The sequence below is a fragment of the Salmo salar genome, chromosome 01 (genome assembly GCF_965601325.2).
Source record: "Salmo salar chromosome 01, fSalSal1, whole genome shotgun sequence".
Taxonomy (NCBI): domain Eukaryota; kingdom Metazoa; phylum Chordata; class Actinopteri; order Salmoniformes; family Salmonidae; genus Salmo; species Salmo salar.
Genome location: NC_138291.1, coordinates 84,791,981 through 84,812,015, shown reverse-complemented (window position 1 = coordinate 84,812,015; position 20,035 = coordinate 84,791,981). Strand labels below are relative to the sequence as shown.

The window sequence follows — 20,035 nt, the reverse complement described above, 5'->3', positions numbered from 1 at the left end:
GCTCAGCCATCTTGACTTTCACTGTAAGCTAGGCTATGATTCAAGCCTCAACACGTTGGGATCATAGCAAGGCTCTTCCGCTACTGCGTCTTCTCATGTCTGACTTTTTATTGCAGCCTGTGGCTGTGGTAGAAGCCCCCCCCCCCCCCCCCCCATTCTTTCTCTCTTCTTCCCCGACACTGAGGGAGGGTTTGACCAATTACCAGCAGCTGTTGCTCATTTCACAATAGTCCCGCCCATGCTGTGCCAGGCTCGAGTGTAGCCTGTGCTACAGTTTACTTAGTTAAAGAAGACTTCTTCTGGCGTAGAGGATTTTCTACTGTCACTACTGACTGTACTGCTTAGTACAGGACTGCCACTAAAGAAGACTAGTCACAGGTGAGAGGATATGGGGACATCTTGAAATACTTTTCTATGTTTAGTTTTCTGTTGAGACAGGAAGAGAGATTTCTCAGAGTAGCGACTTGCTGTTTCTGTGAGGATGGTGTAGTCATAACTTGTTACTGAGCATAATGTATTCAACTTTGACAAAGACCATGAAAGTTTGCTGTGCTTTTTTTCTCCCCCACTTTTGGGATAACCAAAAATACTTTTAGGAAATAAAGGTATTTATTATCATTATTAAACTCAACTGAACAAAAATCTTGGCATTGCTATCAACTATCCAATCAATATTCTTTAAGACCTTTTAAGGGAAAGTGTTTCTGTTTTTAGAGACATGTTGAACAGGGCTAATAATGAGGACCTAGGTGTTCCTTCCATTCCCTAGCCATCTATCTTCAAACAAACACTGAAGAATAAGTCAGGAAAAGTACATCAGTGACATCTGATGCCATCTGTGTTACAGCAGTTTGATACATTTGCGCTGATGTATTCATTGTAATTTGGTATGTTTTAACGATGGAGCATAACTAAGAGACTTAAGTAGCCTAGTTGGTTAAAGATCACATTTTTTCCACCCTGTGCCATGTTTTCCACTCAGTGCTGTCTTTACCCTGTCATTGTAGTCAGCGTGAGGTGTGGTAGTATGGTCACATGGACATCAAATCAAATGTTATTTGTCATTTGCGCCGAATACAACAGGTGTAGTTACCGTGAAATGCTCACTTTACAAGCCATTAACCAACAATACAGTTCAACAAATGGAGTTAAGAAAATATTTAGTAAATAAACTAAAGAATAAAATAAAAAAATGCTAATGCCTTGACACTACCAGAGTAACTGAGTTTCAGATAGTTCCTAATGGTTTGTCACAGGGAAGGGGAAGATGAGAAGGAAAAACATTGGATGCACCCCAAATAACACCCTACTGCACTGCTTTTGACCAGGGCCCTTAGAGTAGTGATGTGATTCTGGTTTCATGTTGTTGCCATGACCCTCTTGTTCTTCTCTGGTTGAGGATTGGGCAGGGTTGTCAGAAATTGTACATTTGGCAGTAACGCTGCCCCCAGTGGTGTAAAAATACTTTAAACTACTTGAAACCTCTTAAGGATCCGCCCCTTTTTGTAAATCTTTGCCTAAAATGACATACCCAAATCTAACTGCCTGTAGCTCAGGCATTGAAGCAAGGATATGCATATTTTTGATACCATTTGAAAGGAAGTTTGTGGAAATGTGAAAGTAATGTAGGAGAATATAACCACACACAAAGTGAGAAAATGTACACACTATTTACAATTACAGTATTTAGAACCACGCTCTACACAAGATTGTGCTGCTGGTCCCAAGTCTCTTTCTGCTGTGAAACACTTTTCATCCTCTACTTGTAGGCTGGCTGGGTATTCACACCTCCTAGATGCCCGGGCGGGGGTTTGTTGTGGAGCCAGAAAGAGCAGCAGTCAGACTAAGTAGGGATGGAGGACTTGAATGTGGTCTCTTTGAAGTCAGTCTTTACCACTATTGAAGATTTTTTTTAAATCAGTAAGAACTCATTTTTATTATTTATTTGATTGAACCTTTTTATTTTAGCAATACATCAAATAAACAACACATCTATAAACATGTATTGGTAAGATAGCGCCGAAGAGGATGGCAGACTTTTACATGCCCCCAGCCGATTGTGTTGATTTGCATTTAACTTATTTTTTAAATTATTTTGTACATAATGTTGCTTCTACCGTCTCTTATGACCGTAAGAACTCCTAGACATCAGGACTGTGATTACTCACCACAGACTAGCAGAATCCTCTTTTTCCTTTCACGACTCTGACGAGCCCGACGCAAAGGATACACTGCTTCCTCAGGATCAGGCCCCGATCCCCTTGATCTGCGTGAAGAGGAAGCGGAGAAAGACGGGGCGAAGGTCGTAGGCGATCGAGTAAACCCCCACTTCCCTCCATTCTGCTAGCAAACGTGCAATCTTTGGACAATAAAATTGGCGAGTTACGTGGAAGATTAAACTACCAACGGGACATTAAAAACGGTAACATCTTATGCTTCACGGAGTCGTGGCTGAACGACAACAACATCAACATACAGCTGTCTGGTTATATGGTGTGCCAGCAGGATAGAACCAGCGGCATCTGGTAAGACTAGGGTCGGTGGTCTATGTATTTTTGTAAACAACAGCTGGTGCACGATATCTAAGGAAATCTCAAGCTATTGCTCGCCTGAGGTAGAGTATCTCATGATAAGCTGTAGACCACACTACCTACCGAGAGAGTTTTCATCTGTATTCTTTGTAGTTGTTTACATACCACCACAGTCAGAGGCTGGCACTAAGACAGCATTGAATGAGCTGTATTCCGCCATAAGCAAACAAGAAAACACTCACCCAGAGACGGCGCTCCTAGTAGCTGGAGACTTTAATGCAGGGAAACTTAAATCCGTTTTACCAAATTTCTATCAGCATGTTAAATGTGCAACCAGAGGGAAAAGAACTCTGGACCACCTATACTCCACAAACAGAGACAAAGATCTCCCTCGCCCTCCGTTTGGCAAATCTGACCATAATTCTATCCTCCTGATTCCTGCTTACAAGCAAAAATTAAAGCAGGAAGCATCAGTGACTAGATCAATAAAAAAGTGGTCAGAGGAAGCAGATGCTAAGCTACAGGACTGTTTTTCCAGCACAGACTGGAATATGATCTGGGATTCCTCCGTTGGCATTCTCACCTATGTGAGAATGCTATTCATTGACTACAGCTCAGCGTCCAACACCATAGTGCCCTCAAAGCTCATCAATAAGCTAAGGTCCCTGGGACTTAAACACCTCCCTCGGCAACTGGATCCTGGACTTCCTGACGGGCCGCCCCCATGTGGTAAGGGTAGGTAACAACACATCCGCCACACTGATCCTCAACACAGGGGCCCCTCGGGTGCGTGCTTAGTCCCCTCTTGTACTCCCTGTTCACTCATGACTGCAGAGCCAGGCACGACTCCAACACCATCATTAAATTTACAGATGACACAACAGTGGTAGGCCTGATCACTGACAACGACGAGACAGCCTATAGGGAGGAGGTCAGAGACCTGGCCGTGTGGTGCCAGGGCAACAACCTCTCCCTCGACGTCATCAAGACAAAGGAGATGATTGTGGATTACAGGAAAAGGAGGACTGAGCACGCCTCCATTCTCATCGACGGGGCTGTAGTGGAGCAGGTTGAGAGCTTCAAGTTCCTTGGTGTCCACATCACCAACAAACTAACATGGACCAAGCACACCAAGACAGTTGTGAAGAGGGCACGACAAAACCTATTCCCCCTCAGGAGACAAAAGATTTGGCATGGGTCCTCAGATCCTCAAAAGGTTCTACAGCTGCACCATCAAGAGCATCCTGACTGGTTGAATCACTGCCTGGTATGGCAACTGCTCTGCCTCCAACTGCAAGGCACTACAGAGGGTAGTGCGAACGGCCCAGTACATCACTGGGGCCAATCTTCCTGCCATCCAGGACCTCTATACCAAGCAATGTCAGAGGAAGGCCCTAAAAATTGTCAGACTCCAGCCACCTGTGTCATAGACTTCTCTCTGCTACCTCACAGCAAGCGGTACCGGAGCGCCAAGTCTAGGTCCAAGAGGCTTCTAAACAGCTTCTACCCCCAAGCCATAAGACTCCTGAACATCTAGTCAAATGGCTACCCAGACTATTTGCAGTACCCCCTCTTTACACCACTGCTACTCTCTGTTGTCATCAATGCATAGTCACTTTAATAACTCTTCCTACATGTACATACTACCTCAAATAACCGGTGCCCCCGCACATTGACTCTGTATCGGTACCCCCTTGTATATAGTCTCACTATTGTTATTTCACTGGTGGTCTTTAATTACTTGTTACTTTTATCTCTTATTTTTATCTGTATTTTTTTTAAACTGCATTGTTGGTTTGGGGCTCGTACGTAAGCGTTTCACTGTAAGGTCTACACCTGTTGTATTCGGCGCATGTGACTGATAACATTTGATTTGATATTATATGGAGAACACTGTGGTGAAGTGTGTGTGTACCAATTATATATTTTTTTAAATTAAGTATATTTTAGCAATTACATTTACTTTTGGTACTTATGTATATTTAAAACCAAATAATTTTTTACTTTTACTCAAGTAGTATTTTACTGGGTGAATTTTACTTTTACTTGGGTCATTTTCTATTAAGGTATCTTAACTTTTACTCAAGTATCACAATTGGGTACTTTTCCCACCATTGACTCTACCAGCACTGTGTTTGATGAGGGCTTAGCCTATTCAGTTCCTGTACCATGATGCATCAGGGGCCATAGCAATAAACGGGCCAAAGTAAATACCCGATCCATCCTGTCCCTATAATCAGAGGGATATGAAAGAGAAGGGTGACCCTGTATTATGTGGACAGAGGTCTATTTAAAAGGGGTTATTGGGAGCAACTCTGGTGAGAGTTTCTTTCGCTCTGTTTCTCTCTCTCTCCAGTGACATCAACATTACACTCACAAAAGTTCAAAAGGAAAAGAGACACTTCAAATGTCATTATGGCTACTATATACAGTGTTGTAACGACGTACAAAAGGGAAAATAAATCAACATAAATATGGGTTGTATTTACAATGCTTTTTGTTCTTCACTGGTTTCTCTCTCTGTCCGTCTCTCCCCTGTTGCTCTCTCTCTCTGTCTGTATCTCCCCTATTCCTCTCTCTGTGTCCGTTTCTCCCCTGTTGCTCTCCTGTCTCTGTCCTTATCTCTTTCTCTTCAGACGGTCGTGGGGTGAGAGGGGCCCCGGAACAGAGAAACTCTGGACTAATTTACAGTCAAATCCACCCCTGGCCCTCATCTCTTTTCCCGTTGCTCCCCTGAAAAACCCAAACATCCTCCTGAGAAGGACATCAGCGACTCCCCTCTACTCCCCCATCCTCCTCCCCCTCTGCCAAGTTCTCATGTTCCTCCTCCAGGGAGGTTGGAGAGCAGGGGGCACACACGTGGCCAGCTGCCCAGGCTCGGGGCCACGGTGACAGACATGGTGCTCAAGAGGAGGCTGGGGCTGTGCTTCCTGGCTGTAATCTCCCTGCTGGTCATCTACATCCTGTGTTTGAGCGTGGAGATCACCGTCCCCTGGCGCATGGTCAACCTGAACCTGTCACACTTCCCTGGTCTTGGGTACACACAGGAACCAAACAGGTAAACAAAAACAACAATGCACCATTGACCCAGTGGAATATACTATGTGCACTGACATTTTTTCTCCCTTTTTCCTAAAATTCATCCTAGTCATTTCCCTTGGTTTGCCTAATGAGCAGCCATTCTGAGGGAAATGGCTGAGATCATGGAGAATAAAATGCTCTGTGGTTTTCTCTAACCACTACGTTCTTACTGCAAGTTGTATCATTGTGGTTTTCACAATGGAGCCACACAGCAGCACCAGCTAGACGAAATAGATAAAGAGAATGAAGAAAAAAAACATTCTGGTGTTCTTTCGCAGGCAGTAGTCTCTCTGAGTCTTGACATGTGAAATGTAAGCCTGGTAGTAATGGGTGAGCGATAGTCTAGTTTTAAAAGCATGGTTGTGCAGATAAGATGCATTAAGAGAGTGACTCTCTCTGTGTGTCTCTGTCTCTCTCTGAGAGGTCTATTTCAGAGACTAAATGATACGTTTGAGTGGTTTGCGCTTTAGCAGGTCTGTCATTATAAGCTGCCGCCTGCCTGCTTAACGTAGCCCTTGGGTTTTACTAAGCAACAGTGGGCAGTGCTTTTTATATAAATGCCTGAGTCTCCAAACAGCCCTGCTGTGCTTATCCTTTTTAGTTCCAAACTGTGGCTCTCCAAATGCAGTAGTCGATGTAGCTTGCTGTAATAAGAAAGGCCAGTAAATGACAAATACATTTGCACTTCTAATTCCTTGTCACCTTTTGATCTCAGGTTCACCATCATCTGATTGGGTTTATTACATTGTTTTTTTATTAGTATAAATCTAATTTTAATTAGCACATGCTTCGTAGACAAGTGGTGTAGACTAACAGTGACATGCTTACTTATGGGCCATTCCCAACAATGCAGAGGGGAAGAATGCAAAATATAACCTAGTAACACGAGAAATACATATTCAATGAGTAACAGTAACTTGGCTATATATAAGGGGTACCAGTAGCGAGACGACCTGCAGGGGTACGAGGTAATTTAGGTAGATACAGTATGTATATAAAGGCAGGGGTAAAGTGACTAGGCAACAGGATAGATAATAAACAGTAGCAGCAATGTGTGTGTGTATGTTGGAGTGTCAGTGGCCAAAAGTATTTGGACACACTTTTAAATTAGTGGATACTTTTGACTATGTAGCGTGAGTGTGTGTGGGTAGAGTTCAGTGTGTGTGCATAGTCAAAAATAATTGACGCAGAAAGGGTCAATGCAGATAGTCTGGGTAGCTATTTGCTTAACTATTTTAGTAGTCTTATGGCTTGGGGGTAGAAGCTGTTCTGGAGCCTTTTGGTTCCAGACTTAGTGCTCCGGCACCGTTTGCCGTGCGGTAGAAGAGAGAACAGTTTATGACTTGGGTGGCTGGAGTCTTTGACAATTTCTAGGGCCTTCCACAGACACCGCCTGGTATAGAGGCCCGGAATGGCAGGGAGTTCAGCCACAATGATGTACTGGGCCACACACATTACCCTCTGTAGTGCCTTGCGGTCAAATGCCGAGCAGTTGCCATACTAAGCTGTGACGTAGCCAGTCAAGATGTTTTCAATTGTTCAGCTGTATAACTTTTTGAGTATCTGAGGGCCCATGACAAATCTTTTTAGCCTCCTGAGGGGGAAGAGGCATTGTCGTGCCCTCTTCACAACTGTGTTGGTGTGTGTGGACCATGATAATTCCTTAGCGATGTGGACACCGAGGAACTTGAAGCTCTCGACCCATTCCACTACAGACCTGTCAATGTGAATGGGGGCGTGTTCGGCCCTCCATTTCCTGTAGTCCACAATAAGCACCTTTGTCTTGCTGACGTTGATGGAGAGGTTGTTGTCCTGGCACCACACTGCCAGGTCTCTGACCTCCTCCCTATAGGCTGTCTCATCGTCGTTGATGATCAGGCCCAGCACCGTTGTGTCATCGCCAAACTTGATGATGGTGTTGGAGTCTTTGTTTGGATGTTCCTTTCTGCTGAGACTGGATTCTTCTGGATCTGATTGGTTGTCCAGAGTGGCCAATCAGTGTTGAGCAGCACCATGGTTACCTGAGGCTTCAGCTGCTAGTGCCAGATGGGCCTTTCTGTTTATGGATTATATAGTATTATAAAACGGGTGGTTTCGAGCCGTGTCATATTCCATGGTTATGACAAAAAAATGACGTTACTAATTACATTGGTAACCAGTTTACATGGAGTGCCTGGATACAGCCGTTAGTCGTGGTATATTGGCCATATACCACAAACACCAGAATACCTAATAAGGCACCTCTGGTGTTTGTGGTATATGGCCAATTTACCACGTCTAACGGCTGTATCCAGGCACTCTGTGTTGGGGACATGGGGAAGGGGAATACTGTAATATTTACTATAGTTTAAAAAACGGTCTTGTTTTTACGGACTTGTCACTGGCATAATTTAACTGTTACTAGAAGACCTTTGCTTGTGAGAGATTGTGAAAAGTAAGCTGGCTTTCTACAGCAAAAATAAATGTTACAAAGTGATTTAATATGTGATTTGTTTCCATTATTAGCAGCAGGATATGGTTAACTTGGAGTAAGCCAATGAGACCTTCTATGATCACACACAGAGTTAGTAACCACAGCAATTGGACATTGTTACACTGACCAGGAGAGTTGGTGTAACAATGCGCTATCCCTTTCTGCTACAGGTTTGACCATTGCTGTGTTGTTTTGTCTTACACTAGGTCACATGACTCTGAAGACTCTATTGACGGTAACACACCGTCAGATGGTTTGGACAGCCTACACACTGGTTCAACACCAACAACACATTTAAGGTTGAAGGTACAGTCCACATCCCCTGTCGGAGTCAGACCCTCAATGAAACCTGGAGCCAGGTCCAAGACTACCAAGGGTCAAAATATTAAAGGTGCTCTCCTCTCCAATTCAACCAAACCAACAGAGCCACCCTTCATTGGAGACAGTTACTACAGCGAAGTTGCCCCACCTCAAACTGTGAGTTGAAGTTCCCCTTTCTGATCTGTTCCTGTTCTTTCACTTGATCTGCTTGGTGTGATTGTGGCCTACTTTAGAGACCTTAGAAGGGCTGTGATCTACTTGCAGTCAATGTTGACTGATTTGGAGGAAGTGCTGAGGGTTGCACTTTCAGTCGTATGGGTGGCTATGCATGGGGGCACTGTCAAAATAATGCCCCACACTGCTGTAATTAGGAAAATGGATACTCAGTCAGATGACATGGTTGATACTCGAGGTAACAAACAGGTTATACAACCCAAAACGTAATTCATACAGCCATTTGATACGCTTTGGGCCTCTCCGTGTTACATTGTGTGGAAATCGGACAGTTGTTTTGTCACGTCTTTATATAGTACAGGTCTGTGTGGTACAGTGGGGGAAAAAAGTATTTGATCCCCTGCTGATTTTGTACGTTTGCCCACTGACAAAGAAATGATCAGTCTATAATTTTAATGGTAGGTTTATTTGAACAGTGAGAGACAGAAAAACAACAAAAATATCCAGAAAAACACATGTCAAAAATGTTATAAATTGATTTGCATTTTAATGAGGGAAATAAGTATTTGACCCCTTCTCAATCAGAAAGATTTCTGGCTCCCAGGTGTCTTTTATACAGGTAACGAGCTGAGATTAGGAGGACACTCTTAAAGGGAGTGCTCCTAACCACAGCTTGTTACCTGTAAAAAAGACACCTGTCCACAGAAGCAATCAATCAATCAGATTCCAAACGCTCCACCATGGCCAAGACCAAAGAGCTCTTCAAGGATGTCAGGGACAAGATTATAGACCTACACAAGGCTGGAATGGGCTACAAGACCATCGCCAAGCAGCTTGGTGAGAAGGTGACAACATTTGGTGCGATTATTCGCAAATGGAAGAAACACAAAAGAACTGTCAATATCCCTCGGCCTGGGGCTCCATGCAAGATCTCACCTCGTGGAGTTGCAATGATCATGAGAACGGTAAGGAATCAGTCCAGAACTACACGGGAGGATCTTGTCAATGATCTTAAGGCAGCTGGGACCATAGTCACCAAGAAAACAATTGGTAATACACTACGCAGTGAAGGACTGAAATCCTGCCGCGCCCGCAAGGTCCCCCTGCTCAAGAATACAGTAACAGGCCCATCTGAAGTCTGCCAATGAATATATAAATGACTGAGAGGACAACTGGTGAAAGTGTTGTGGTCAGATGAGACCAAAATGGAGCTCTTTGACATCAACTCAACTCGCCGTGTTTGGAGGAGGAGGAGGAATGCTGCCTATGACCCCAAGAACACCATCTCCACCGTCAAACATGGATGGTGGAAACATTATGCTTTGGGGGTGTTTTTCTGCTAAGGGGACAGGACAACTTCACCGCATCAAAGGGACGATGGACGGGGCCATGTACCGTCAAACCTTGGGTGAGAACCTCCTTCCCTCAGCCAGGGCATTGAAAATGGGTCGTGGATGGGTATTCCAGCATGACAATGACCCAAAACACACGGCCACGGCAACAAAGGAGTGGCTCAAGAAGAAGCACATTAAGGTCCTGGAGTGGCCTAGCCAGTCTCCAGACCTTAATCCCATAGAAAATCTGTGGAGGGAGCTGAAGGTTTGAGTTGCCAAACGTCAGCCTCGAAACCTTAATGACTTGGAGAAGATCTGCAAAGAGGAGTGGGACAAAATCCCTCCTGAGGTGTGTGCAAACCTGGTGGCCAACTACAAGAAACGTCTGACCTCTGTGATTGCCAACAAGGGTTTTGCCACCAAGTACTAAGTCATGTTTTGCAGGGGGGTCAAATACTTATTTCCCTCATTAAAATGCAAATCATTTTATAACATTTTTGATATGCGTTTTTCTGGATTTTGTTGTTGTTATTCTGTCTCTCACTGTTCAAATAAACCTACTATTAAAATTATAGACTGATCATTTCTTTGTCAGTGGGCAAACGTACAAAATCAGCAGGGGATCAAATACTTTTTTTCCCCCACTGTACAATAATACCACTAGTTCACTGTTCATCAGCCTTGATGCTGATGTTAATGGAATGATTTCATGTTCTACAAGGACGTTAGGTGTACGTGTGTGGGCGGGCGTGTGTGTGAGTGGATTCATTTCCATTAAATATGTGGTGGTGTTCTTTTTTGGCCATGTACCATGACAGGATATGAAGTCATATTACACATTCTCCCAGACTGTTTTTTTGTTGCTTTACCTGCTTTGTGTCAACTCCATAGAACAATGTTGTAGCGTCATCCCATAAACTGCCAAGAAAAAGACAGACAAAATAAAGTTGTTACTCAAGACTTTCTTATAACATTGAACATTTCATATGAACCATTGCTGAGGTTTAAAAGCAAAACAGTCACTTCAGTTCAAGGATGTCTGCTTCCATTGATTACTGTTATTTTTCTTGTTAATGTGGACATAAAATGGTTGCAAAAGAGAGGAACTACTGGTGTTCTCTATATGGTGTTTTCTCAAAGAGTGTTTCTTTATGGTGTCTGGCATAAGACCGATCCACCCGTACGGACAGACAGTGGACGATAAAGGAATACCATATGGTTCAATTCTATCGCCAAGACTCAGCTGCCCTTGCATGTCGTAATTGACTCCTAAGATTCCATAACACATGTCATAAGTTATATGACAAAATAAATTACACAATTACTGAATTAAAATTAGTTATTGCTGACATTATAATTAGATAATTGTAGTGCAATGTTTTTTATTGAGAACAAACAGAGGGTTTGGGGATGATACAGTGAGGTTGCATCCAAAATATCACCCTATGTATATAGCAAATAGGGTGCCATTTGGAACGTAGTCAATGAGTTTTCCACGTGTTCTTCATAACCGTTATGTCTCTCCCCAAGAATGATAATTCTCCACATCCCTCTAGTCATTATGCAGCTCTTCCACTGTAGAACTTTAAATTACAAGATACAGTTAATTACTTCCATTGAGAGTCATACAATTTATAATGTTGCAAAGTCTGTCAACTGGAACAAATATTGCTGGCGTTGTTATGTGCTGCTATGTAATGATAACCATGAATTTGAGTTGTGACTGTGTTTTGGTGTTGTGTCCCTTACTATAAAACTAAAACACAGGAAGTGTGTAGTCTCACAGTAGGAATGCAGATTTAGGTTCAGTTTAGCCTTTTAGATCATAATGCACATGGACGGGTTTTAAAGATGGTCTGAGATGTACTCATAATGGATTCAACAGGAACTTTCAGTCTTCAATAAGAAGACTGTTTTTTTCCCCTGCAGGACTGTCCAAACAGTATTCGTAGCAGGGTTCCCCAGACAGACTTTGGGGTGAGGTATCTGGGCAGGATCCCTGTCCTCCAGTGGGCCAAGCATGCCACTCCAGAACAGTACCAGCGCCTCAAACTGTACCCAGGGGCTCACGGCTGGGGAAACCTTGACATTGACAGTAAGTACTTTCAATACATGTTGACATGTGACCGTTGTTTCAATGCATTACTTCACACCAATGCTTGGACAAGTCATGTTAATATTAATAGTTACAGCAACGACTACAAATAATATAGTTACACAACATTGGCTACAGTAAGACAGACAGTCCGTGGTGTTGGCGTTAATGTGGGTGACTAACACACAATGTGGCCATTGTCTAGCTGCAGTCCCCTTTGCTCCATGGCCAACACAATAAAGATTGTACATGGGTTCAGAGATAGGAGATACAACCCTTTATGGTCAGTCAATAGGACATCCTCTTTACAGATACACTACCGTTCAAAAGTTTGGGTTCACTTAGAAATGTCCTTGTTTCTGAAAGAAAAGCAACTTTATTTGTCCATTTAAAGTAACATCAAATTGATCAGAAATACAGTGTAGATGTTGTTAATGTTGTAAGTTACTATTGTAGCTGGAAATGGCAGATTTCTTTAATGGAATATCTACATGGGTGTACAGAGGCCCATTATCAACAACCATCACTCCTGTGTTCCAATGGCACATTGTGTTAGCTAATCCAAGTTTATCATTTTAAAGGCTAATTGATCATTAGAAAACCCTTTTGCAATTATGTTATCACAGCTGAAAACGGTTGTGCTAATTAAAGAATCAATAAACCTGGCCTTCTTTAGACTAGTTGAGTATCTGGAGCATCAGCATTTGTGGGTTCGATTACAGGCTCAAAATGGTCAGAAACAAAGAACTTTCTTCTGAAACTCGTCAGTCTATTCTTGTTCGGAGAAATGAAGGCTATTCCATGCGAGAAATTGCCAAGAAACTGAAGATGTCGTGCAACGCTGTGTACTACTCCCTTCACAGAACAGTGCAAACTGGCTCTAACCAGAGGAGCGGGAGGCCCCGGTGCACAACTGAGCAAGAGGACAAGTACATTCGAGTGTCTAGTTTGAGAAACAGACACCTCACAAGTCCTCAACTGGCAGCTTCATTAAATAGTACCCACAAAACACCAATCTCAACATCAACAGTGAAGAGGCGACTCCGGGATGCTGGCCTTCTAGGCAGAGTTCCTCTGTCCAGTGTCTGTGTTCTTTTGCCCATCTTTGTCTTTTCTTTTAATTGGCCAGTCTGAGATATGGCTTTTTCTTTGTAACTCTGCCCCTAGAGGGCCAGCATCCCAGAGTCGCCTCTTCACTGTTGACGTTGAGACTGGTGTTTTGCGGGTACTATTTAATGAAGCTGCCTGTTGAGGACTTGTGAGGCGTCTGTACATGCAAATCTCTTAGCTCAGATCTAGAAGAGTAAATGATGGAATCATTCCACTGTGTTCACCCCATAGACTGTACAAATAAAGATTTACCCACACCTTGCCTCAGGCCCCATCTGGTGTTTTGCAGCTATGGGGACAACAAGACACATTCAGTTGAATGTGTAAGAATCGTCCATTGGGTGATTTGCATTAGACAAAGATCTTTGGCAGAGAACCATAGATTGGCTCCCTTTATGAATATATTTTTTTATTACTTTGGAATGCATTTATTGCCACAAGCAAGGCTTTTTATTTGGGACTGTGTGGGGATTAAACCTGCCAATAATTCTAAAATGAATCTCAGAGGCCTTTGTAAAAAATGAAAATTAAATGTTTTTTTCTTTTGTTGTGCAAACAGCTCTAGTGTCGACCCTGTCTGTTCTCAACACATCGGCCAACTGGCACATGTTTGATGACTGGGATCGTCGTAGCAACGGCTCGCAGTGTGTCTGCTGTGCTGTCGTGGGCAACGGAGGGATTCTGAAGGATTCAAAGAAGGGCCGGGAGATTGACCAACATGACTATGTCTTCAGGTGAGAGACACCTTTTTCGACCTTGTTTAGTCTTGACTTCCTCAATATTCTATGAACGAGGTTAGACCATCTTAGGTTTTTAAAACTTTTCATTCTACAGGTTCCTTGTAATGAGCATTACCACGTTAATGTGACAGTTGGCATTTTTACCATTAGGATGGTCCGTTCAAGGGCTCCTTGAGAGTCTGGAGATTACAATGAGGCATGTATCTGGTTGCTGTGGTTACCAAAGGGTCTAAGTGGTCATTTATTTTCCAACGGTCACTGATAGTGTTCATGTTCATTCATGCTGCTGTTCTAATTGATCATTGACAATTTTCCTGTGTTCTAATTGGTCATTGACAGTGTTCTGTTCCGTACCTCTGTTGTGATTCCAGGACCAATGGAGCTGTGACTAAGGGCTTTGAGCAGGATGTGGGCTCTAGAACATCCCTCTACACGTTCTCCACCAACACCCTCCGTAACTCCATGAAGAGCTACGCCGGAGTGGGCTACAGAGGACCCCCGCTCTCTGAGGTGAGACCTTCCATGATGTTGATGGTTCACAATCAAATTGACTCACTGGGAATAAACATCATTTGTGGAATAAAATGTATTAATTCACTAATTAATCCATCCATTCTTTTCATTCATTCAATGACAAACTCTTTATAGTCTGATTGTATTCACCTCTCTCTCTCTCCCCCCCATCTATCCTGTAGGAGACTAGGTATGTCTTCCTGCCAGACCATGACAGAGATTATCTGCTGATGAAAGCAGCCGCCACACACACTCCAGTAGAGAGAGGACCAGAGAAGAGCAAAACGTAAGATGTGGCATGGGTTCACATCCATGGAGACAGTTTTGATTTCATTCCCCACACAGCATCCATGTGGACTGCCACTGTAATTGAACACCCTCAATGTATTCCTTCTTTATTTACAAATGTGTCTTGTATACTGTTAGCCATATTGATATTTCTTTGTGCAGCTTGTGAATAGAGGCCTTCATTTGTTTTCTACCTCAGGCCACCCACATACTTTGGAAATAATGTGAGTGTAGAAAAGTTCAAGATGTACCATCCAGATTTCATACGTTACATCAGAAACAGGTGAGTAAAAGAGGGGGAAATAAGTGACTTATCTTTGTGCTATCTTTTGGGCTTCCGTGTGGCGCAGCGGTCTAAGGAACAGCATCTCAGTGCAAGAGATATCACTACAGTCCCTTGTTCAAATCCAGACTGTATCACATCCGGCTGTGATTGGGAGTCCCATAGGGCGGCGCACAATTGGCCCAGCGTCATCCGGGTTTGGCCGGCGTAGGCCATCATTGTAAATAAGAATTTGTTCTTAACTGACTTGCCTAGTTAAATAATAATATTTAGGATAGTTGTTGTGACTCATCAGAATCACACCAGAGCTCTGATTACACACACCTGGACATATAAAACTCCTTTTGAAATGTGAAACTCAAGTGTTTTGGGTGGCTAGACCAAGCACTCTTCTCACAATGGCTAAATAGGACCATCTGATGAGGAGGTGGTTCAAAATATATATGAATCTAACTCACCGTGCATGTCGAGTGCCAGTGCCACGAACCCAAGGGTCACGTAATTAGAATGATATCTAAATGAATGAACCATGTCAGGCTTCCATCAGGATATAGTGTGACTCTGTTTCGGTGGATACTGAAAAGGACAAGTGTTGTATATCGTTAGCTCTCCTCACAACAACGAAAAGGTGGTAGCTAGGAGTGGTCTATCCAACACCTTTTCTCCAACAAGGGCATTTTAGGATAGAATAGGATCAACTTTATTGTACCTGAGAATATTTTCTCTGACACTATTTTAATATTTAGTTTGAAGTAAATATGTGCACCTGCAGTGTGGTTGTTAAATGGTTTTCATGTTCTGAGTAGGTTCCTCCGAGGCCATGCCATGCAGACCAAATACAAGAACATATACCGTCCATCAACAGGTGCTGTGATGCTGCTGGCTGCTATGCACACCTGTGACCAGGTACGGTATGAGCTACCACAGCCACTAAACAGTAATTGCAACACTTCATATTTGAACAAGACAAGACCGGTTATGACCACTGACAGTAAAAGCACAAGGTAAACTGTAACTGCAACACGTTGTATTAGTTAGTTACGACCATGTACAGTAAAAGGGCTCCCGACTGGGGCAGCGGGTAGGCCGTCATTGTAAATAAGAATTTGTTATTAACTGACTTACCTAGTTAATTAAAAAATCTTAAAGCACAAGGTAAACCGTAACTTTGTATTAGTTAGTTATGACCATGTACAGCAAAGCACAAGGTAAACAGTAATGTTATATTAGTTAGTTATGACCATGTACAGCAAAGCACAAGGTAAACAGTAATGTTATATTAGTTAGTTATGACCATGTACAGTAAAAGCATAAGATAAACAGTAATGTTATATTAGTTAGTTATGACCATGTACAGCAAAGCACAAGGTAAACAGTAATGTTATATTAGTTAGTTATGACCATGTACAGTAAAAGCATAAGATAAACAGTAATGTTATATTAGTTAGTTATGACCATGTACAGTAAAAGCATAAGATGACAACTAGTGATGTGGTGGTAAAAGAATTGGTTGGTAAACTCTGATCGCCGGTCACGGTGAAAAAAAGTTAAGCTCCCTTTACTTTCAATGCATTTTTACGTAAAAGATGGGTAAACTGTTTGGCAAAATAAAAAGGTGGATAAACTGCATTTTTACCCTCCACTACACCATTGATTATGACTCCCTGGACATGACTGCACTTGCCTTACGGATTAACAGTACTTACTCTGGCCCTGATAGCCTTCAATTAGACCTGCAGCGTGCGGCTCAGATCACTAATGAAAGCAAAGGTCCATAAGGTAATCATTGTGCTTGAGTTGTGAAACACTTGACAACAAGACGGTGACTGCAACAACTAACCTATCCCCCCCCCCCCTTTCCTGTCTCTCTCTCTCGCTCTCTGTCTGTGTGCATGTTGAAAACAGGTGAGCGCGTACGGCTTCATGACTCCAGACTATAAAAACTACTCTGACCACTACTATGACAGCAGATATCACCCTGTGGGTTTCTTCATCAACCATGACCTGAAGATGGAGATGACACTGTGGCAGCAGCTCCACCAGGCAGGCCTCATCACGCTCTACATGCACCAGTGATCTCAGGAACTAACTCACTCCAGGTCACTATGGCAATGACCACATTAATGACATAAGTCTATGGTAATGACTCCGTCTCCACCACTGGCTCCCAAGGTTTGCCAACCCCCAGTAAACTAACTGTTGCAACTATGAGATTTATAGAAAAATTACTCCACGTCTGACTTTGTCATTGCCTGCCATGTTGGAGGTTAGCCAATACTTCTGTGAAAATGGTCTCCATGGAGACGGGCTTAGCCTATCCTCTTGAGACGTCTCTAACAGGGTGGAGGCTGGTTGCCAGGGAGACAGTCATAGACTGTTGCTGACACTTGCTGAGATACCAGGAAAACTGACAGATTCTTTTCATTCTGGGCAAAGATTGTTTTAGACTGCACAGCTGAAGATTTTATCAATGATTCATTTTGGACATATTTTACCAAGTAATATTTATTAGCCTTTTTATATTATTTTAAGACCTTTTTTAGTATTTTTAAACCATTTCAGACAATCAGCTTTTGTGGGTCTTAGTCAGACGGATGTTTCAAAGATCACTGCCCTAAATACTTTCGCACAGCACTGCCGGCAGTAGTCATGGTCTATTCTGATAAGTAGTCAGATTATTTTCACATGATATTACTATGTTTCTGTGTGGAGTCAGTGTAGAAGTGGGTCAACAGACAACTCAAATGTTTGACCAAAGCAAAGCTGAGGGGAGAAAATAACATATATATTTTTTGTTTTGAAAAGTTTATTTTTTATGAAATATGTTTTTAAAATGTATTTTACTTTCACACTTTAAAAAATTATAATGATACAAGTTTCCTTATTAATATGAGAGAGCAATGCTACATAGACAAGATCTTTTACCCTCCCTCTACCTTTCTCACTCATCATTATTCACAATTCATTCAGGATTATCTGTAATCATGGTAGCATCCACATTAATGTAGAAGTGTTTAGAAATATATTATATTCTTATTTATAATAAAAGTGACTCTATTGGGCACAAAATAATCTGAAACACTACCAAAACTAACTGCAAATGCATCCAACAAGTTTGTAGAGTCACAAGCTTGATGTAGTCATTGCGTGCTAGGAATATGGGACCAAATATTAAACTTTTACCACTTTATTTATAAGAATCTTTAGGGTTGTCAATAATTTTGACCCCTACCTTTATAGAGAGATAGAAAGTATTACTTGTTAAACAAAATCTGAGCAATTGTAAGTATAAAATATAATTCTCCCATTTTCTTGCATACATTATCGATCCGTATTTTAATTATTTATTTTACACAGTCGTTATTGCTCATCTTTTTTAAGGGTGTCAATAATTTCGGACCCCACTGTATGTTGACAAGGGATAGGGCTGTTGCTGCTGGGCCGGCCACCTACTTAAAATACCCTCTACCCTCCCTCACTGCCCTAAATACTTTCGCACAGCACTGCCGGCAGTAGTCATGGTCTATTCTGATAAGTAGTCAGATTATTTTCACATGATATTACTATGTTTCTGTGTGGAGTCAGTGTAGAAGTGGGTCAACAGACAACTCAAATGTTTGACCAAAGCAAAGCTGAGGGGAGAAAATAACATATATATTTTTTGTTTTGAAAAGTTTATTTTTTATGAAATATGTTTTTAAAATGTATTTTACTTTCACACTTTAAAAAATTATAATGATAAAGGTTTCCTTATTAATATGAGAGAGCAATGCTACATAGACAAGAACTGTATTTCTTTTTCATACTACCACCAGTGTGTGCCTTAATGTGAATCTCAATATTTTGTCTGCAAAATGAGTTGTCGTTGAGGTAACTGGGGAAACTATTTGAAGTGAAGGAAGATGTTTCCACAACAACTCCAAAAGGACACTGTCAGTGGCCTTTCTCTTCGGGCACTCGCTCCCAGAACATGAATGGATGTTTCCAAGGATCTCCTGGAAAATTGGAGTATGTGTGGCTGGACTAGACAATAGAGCACCTGGACTTCTCAAAGCTAGCTCAGGGCTGGATTCGTTAGGTACCAAACAGAAGACAATGGACTGAAACAAGGAAGGACTACTTCAACTCCTCCAATAAGAAACATTTATTTTAGTTTTCTGTTGCAAAGCATTTTGCTATGCTGTGCCCTAATGAGCACGACCCAGAATGAATAGTGACAAAGGTCACAGAAGTATCATTGTTTCTGCTGAATATTGATGCCTGATGAATGAGGTCATTCAGGACCTGAGAAGAACATTAGATTCATCTGATCACTGTGACAATAGAGTTGATCTCTGACTGAGACTTTGCATGCTCACCTCCACATGGGAAGTGGACATGCATGTGGAAAATGGTAACACCTACCACGGCTCACTCTACATGTGCATAAAATATATGTGGTGCAGGGTAAAGAAACCAAAGACCCTACAACAGAATCAATGAATTAGCTTATTTTACATTTTTGTTTTATGTCTTTTTAGAATAACAATCCTTTAACAATGACATTAAATGGTTCAGGCTTTCCTCTACGGAAGACTCACATCAGACATTAGTTTTCAATATGTACAGAAGATGTGGTAAACTTTTTTGTTGTTGATGGAGTTCATTAACAGGGGGAATTGGGTTGAGGGGGAGTTCCTCCATAATGCAAATTTTAGAGTGGATGTTTTTAATGTAATTGAAATCTATAAAGAAATTGAGAATGAAAGTTTGTATGTCTTGTATTTCTATTTTGATAGAATGTCATGTTAGTAATCTGAACATAATTAATGCACCTCCTAAGTAGGCAATAGGGTTAATAGGCTGTTAGGAAAAGCAGATTAGGAACACACACCACCATCGAGCAGTTTTGTATTAAGGCTTTAACAGCCTGTATAGTGCCCTCAGAAAGTATCCTTGACTTTTTCCACATGTTGTGTTACAAAGTGGAATTAAAATAGATTTTGTCAACAATCTATGCAAAATACTTTGATGTGGAAGAAAAATTTGAACATTTGTTAAAAAAAAAAGTAAAAAATAAAGCACTAATGTATCTGGATTTGGATAAGTATTC

The 20,035-nt window shown here is 41.9% G+C and overlaps 1 protein-coding gene across 2 annotated transcripts; it reads left to right on the top strand.

Moving 5' to 3' along the window:
• The first annotated feature begins 156 nt into the window (after positions 1-156).
• st6galnac (ST6 (alpha-N-acetyl-neuraminyl-2,3-beta-galactosyl-1,3)-N-acetylgalactosaminide alpha-2,6-sialyltransferase) lies at positions 157-19,690 on the top strand. Of its 2 annotated transcripts, XM_082977510.1 has the most exons (11): positions 237-378; positions 1,770-1,920; positions 5,168-5,589; positions 8,292-8,562; positions 11,844-12,009; positions 13,679-13,853; positions 14,231-14,369; positions 14,555-14,658; positions 14,860-14,943; positions 15,750-15,849; positions 16,849-19,690. In XM_082977510.1, the coding sequence occupies exons 3-11, from the start codon at positions 5,429-5,431 to the stop codon at positions 17,017-17,019; spliced, it is 1,371 nt and encodes a 456-aa protein (XP_082833636.1). In that variant the 5' UTR covers positions 237-378; positions 1,770-1,920; positions 5,168-5,428; the 3' UTR covers positions 17,020-19,690. The 2 variants fall into 2 exon arrangements, with proteins under 2 accessions (XP_014068145.2, XP_082833636.1); XM_014212670.3 differs by lacking the exon at positions 1,770-1,920 and having other exon boundaries at positions 157-378.
• Positions 19,691-20,035: the final 345 nt, after the last annotated feature.

Excerpts from the sequence above, each read along its gene's own strand:
- st6galnac (XM_014212670.3), top strand. The coding sequence starts at position 5,429 with ATGGTGCTCAAGAGGAGGCTGGGGCTGTGCTTCCTGGCTGTAATCTCC. Across the intron at positions 14,659-14,859 it reads GGACCAGAGAAGAGCAAAAC|GCCACCCACATACTTTGGAA; the intron begins GTAAGATGTGGC and ends TTTCTACCTCAG. Across the intron at positions 15,850-16,848 it reads CTATGCACACCTGTGACCAG|GTGAGCGCGTACGGCTTCAT; the intron begins GTACGGTATGAG and ends TGTTGAAAACAG.